At 31.3% G+C, this 4,162-nt stretch overlaps 1 protein-coding gene across 1 annotated transcript in view; it reads left to right on the top strand.

The window, feature by feature from the left end:
* LOC103605231 (vacuolar protein sorting-associated protein 13C-like) overlaps positions 1–4,162 on the top strand; it is a gene marked incomplete at its 3' end in the record, with an annotated part of 138,950 nt that overhangs the window by 81,258 nt on the left and 53,530 nt on the right. Inside the window, exon 16 of the mRNA XM_008589816.1 lies at positions 485–579. Coding sequence (XP_008588038.1) covers positions 485–579 — 95 coding nt within the window. The remainder of the gene's footprint in view (positions 1–484; positions 580–4,162) is intronic.

Here is a 4,162-nt window from a genome sequence, read left to right as displayed (position 1 = left end):
AAAAAAAAGATAAAATAGCTAGTATCTAAATATATTTTATGCATTCGTGACATACCTAATCTTTTCTTAATTTTTTCTACATTTCTAGGCTATGTGGTTCATCTGTGAGTTTTTTCAAATTGTCACAAATCTCTAAAACATTTTCCAGTATATTGAAAAAAATCCAAGTATAAGTGGACCCATGCATTTCAAACCCGTTTTGTTCAAGGGTCAACTGTATTTAGGGAATTCTAAAATCCTAATATAAGAACTGAATTTCCTTAATGGTGTCTCTTTAGCTTTTCTTGACCCAAGCAATCAAATATAGGATGATTATTTTAATTAGTCAAAATAGTATATTAGGGGAAATTACCTGGCTGAATTTGCTTTACCGTTTATGTCTATTGATTTTATGTCTGTTGACTTGTTAGTTTGGTTTGATTTTTCAATTGTATTTGTAGAACTGAAACAATTAATTTCTTAAAATATTGTCTTTTCTTTGTAGCTATTGATGACCTAATGACTCCAGAGGAAAAAGAAAAGCTCTTCACTGCTATTGGTTACAGTGAGAGCACCCACAACCTAACTTTACCAAAGCAGGTAATTATTTAGGTTATTTAATAGGTATTTTGTTTCATTTTATTGTATTATGTTGAATTGGGTTAAACAAGTTAAAGACTTTTTAAGTAATTAATAAAAAAATGTTATCATTAGTTTCTACTTCACTATTTAATTGTTAAATGCTTCCAGCCAGTCCTTACCAATTAAAATGTTTTCTCTAACTTTAGATTTAGTTGCTTTAGTGAATGAAAGAATAACGTGATAAAAAGTACTTACTATATTAAATTGAATCTTTAAAAAATTTTACCTTTTTTTTAAATTGTGAACTGGAACTCATGTAAAAGAGTGAGCAAAACCAAAATGTAATGCTTATTTGCTTGATCAGAAAGGAAACAGGTATGTAATTACTATCAAGGTTAAGATTTATAATATTGCTGCCTCCATAAAAGTCCCTACACCCCCTCATCATTGCTTTTCAGAGGTAATCATTATTCTGACTTTTATGGTAATCATTTCTTTGATTTCTTTTTGTTTATTGAAATGAACTTTCCCTATTGCTCTCCAGTTACCCCTTCATCATCAGTCAAGTATCCATATACTTGTGGAATCTGTTCTGCTGTATTCACCATTTGTCTGTCTTTGTAGTATGCTATCTTAGTTACAATAATTTTGTAATCAGTCCTGTGACCTAGCTGTGTAAAATTTTCAACTTTGGTCTTTTTTAAGATTGCCTTGTCTATTGACTTTGAATTTCCATATTAATTTTAGAATTGGCAAGTCAGTTTTTACAAAAAGTGAGATTTTGGTTGGGATTTTATAGAACCTATAAATTAATTTGGGGAGAGTTGATGTCTTTATTGTATTGAATCTTTTAATCTGTAAATATAGTATATGCCTCAATTTACTTCTTTCATTCCTCTCAATAATGTTTTGTAGTTTTCTCTGTAGAAGTTGAATGTCTTTTGTTGGGTTTGTTATAAATGGTGTTTAAAAAGTTTTTTTGAGGNTAGAAGTTGAATGTCTTTTGTTGGGTTTGTTATAAATGGTGTTTAAAAAGTTTTTTTGAGGTAGAATTTGCATAAGTTTACAAATTGTAAGGTTCATTTTGAGCAATTTGGACAATTGAATAGACCTGTGTAATGACCACCCAAAACAAGGTAGAGAACATTTCTGTCCCCCCTAAAAGTTCTCTTATGACCTTTTCCAGTCAGTTTTTCTCTCCTGACTTCCAAAAGCAACCACTTTATGACTTATGTCACCATAGATTACTTTTTTCTGTTCATGTATTTTTGTTAGTTTTTAGCTTCCTTTGCTCAAGATAATGTTTGTGATATTTATCCAGGCTGTGTGTGTTTCAGTAGGTTGTTCTTTTTCATTGCTGAATTGTATTTCATTGTGTAGCACAATTTGTTATCCATCTCCTGATGATATATGCAAGGGTACTTCAAAAAGTTCATGGAAAGATTAATATTTTTTATTTTTTCCCCAAACTTTTTGAAATACCCTCTTATTTTTGTTGTTCCAGGTTTGGCTCTTATAAATAAGGCTGCTGTAAACATTCTCGTGCAAGTCTTTTGTGGACATATGTTTTCATTTCTCTTGGGTACCCGGGAATGGAATTGCTGGGTCATAGGGTAGATGTCCATATAGCTTTTTAAAATACTGGCAAACAGTTCTCCAAAATGGTTGTAATATTTTATATTCTCACCATCAATATCAGTTGTTCCATATCCTTGCCACATTTGGTATTGTCAGGCTTTTTAATTTTAGCAGTTTTGGTGGTTATGATATGTTTTTCCACTATGGTTTTAATTTGCATTTTCCTGATGACTAATTATGTTGAGCATCTTTTCATGTCTTGTTGGCTGTCTCTACATGTTCATTTGTGAAGTGTCTGTTAAAGTGTTTTTTTGCCCATTTTGAAACTGGGTTGTTTGTCCTTTTATTGTTATTTGTGGGAGTTCTTTATATATTTTGTATATNTGCCCATTTGGAAACTGGGTTGTTTGTCCTTTTATTGTTATTTGTGGGAGTTCTTTATATATTTTGTATATAAGTATTTTGTCATATTATATATAGAGAGATATCAGATATTTTTTCTTAGTCTGGCTTGCCTATTGACTTTTTAAATAGTGGTTATTAATGAGAAAAATTTTAATTTTAATGAAGTTTTTTTTTTGGTTAGTGCTAACATTGGATCTGTTGAAGAAATCTTTGGTGACCTGGAAGTCACAAAGATATTCTATGGTTTTTTTTTTTTTTTGGTTAGTGCTAACATTGGATCTGTTGAAGAAATCTTTGGTGACCTGGAAGTCACAAAGATATTCTATGGTTTTTTTTTTTTCCTTTCTAGAAACTTTATGGTGTCTTGAGTTTTATATTTAGTCTAGTATCCATCTTAAATTAATTTTTGTGTTTGGAGTGGCACGAAGGAGCCAGGTCTGTTTTTTTCCATATGCATATCCAGTTATTTGAGCAGTATTTGTAAGAGTTCCTTGTTTTTTCCTGTTGAATTGAGTTGGCCTCTTGGTTGCAAATAAATTTACACAATATATGTTGGTGTATTTTTAGATCCTCTATCCTGTTTCATTGAGTGCTTTGTCTATCCTTATACTAATGCTCCCTATCTTGATTATTATACTTTTATAAGTTTTGAAGTAAAACCTCCAACTTTGTTATATTTTTAAATGTGTTTAATTTAAAATTTTTTTTGATTAAAAATATTTTAACATTTACTTGTACATATTTTTGGGGTACAGTATGTTGTTTCAATACATGCATATATTACACAATGATTCGCTTAGGGTAGATAACATAGTTCTGTTCTCATTAGTCCACCACTTTTCTTCCCCCATCCCCCAGCCTCTGGTAACCATTATTCTACTCTCTACTTCCATGAGGACTTTTTTTTTTTTTTTAAAGATTCCACATATAAGTGATATCATGCAGCATTTGTCTTTCTGTGTCTGACTTACTTAACATGACAGTCTCCAGTTCCATCCATGTTGCTGCAAATGATGGTACTCATTTTTTTTTAATAGCTGAGTAGTATTCCATTGTGTATGTACACCATAGTTCTTTTATGCATTCATCTGTTAATGGACATTTAGATTGATTCTTTCTCTCCTTGGCTATTGTAAATAGTACTATGATGAACATGGGAGTGCAGGTGTCTTTTTGATATATTGATTTCATTTCTTTTGGATATATACCCAGGAGTGGGATAGCTGGGTTGTAACGTAGATCTATTTTTAGTTCTCTGAGGAACCTCCATACTGTTTTACACAGTGGGAGTACCAATTTACACTCCCACCCGCAATGTAGGAGAGTTACTTTTTCTCTGTATCCTTGTCAGCATTTGTTATTTTTTTTGTCTTGTTGGTAATAGCCATTCTAACTGGAGTTAGATGATGTCTCATTGTGGTTTTGATTTGCATTTCCCTGATGATTAATGATGCTGAACATTTTTTCATGTGCCTGTTGGCCATTTGTGTGTCTTCTTTTGAGAAATGTCTGTTCAGATCCTTTGCTCATATTTTAATTCTAGTAGTTTTATAGTGTTGGGTCTTAAAATTAGGTCTTTGATCTATTTTCAGTTGATTTTTGTGTATTGTAAGAGATA

The sequence above is a fragment of the Galeopterus variegatus genome, unplaced genomic scaffold (genome assembly GCF_000696425.1).
Source record: "Galeopterus variegatus unplaced genomic scaffold, G_variegatus-3.0.2 Scaffold5666, whole genome shotgun sequence".
NCBI classification, from domain to species: Eukaryota; Metazoa; Chordata; class Mammalia; order Dermoptera; family Cynocephalidae; genus Galeopterus; species Galeopterus variegatus.
This window is presented reverse-complemented; position numbering and strand designations above follow the sequence as displayed.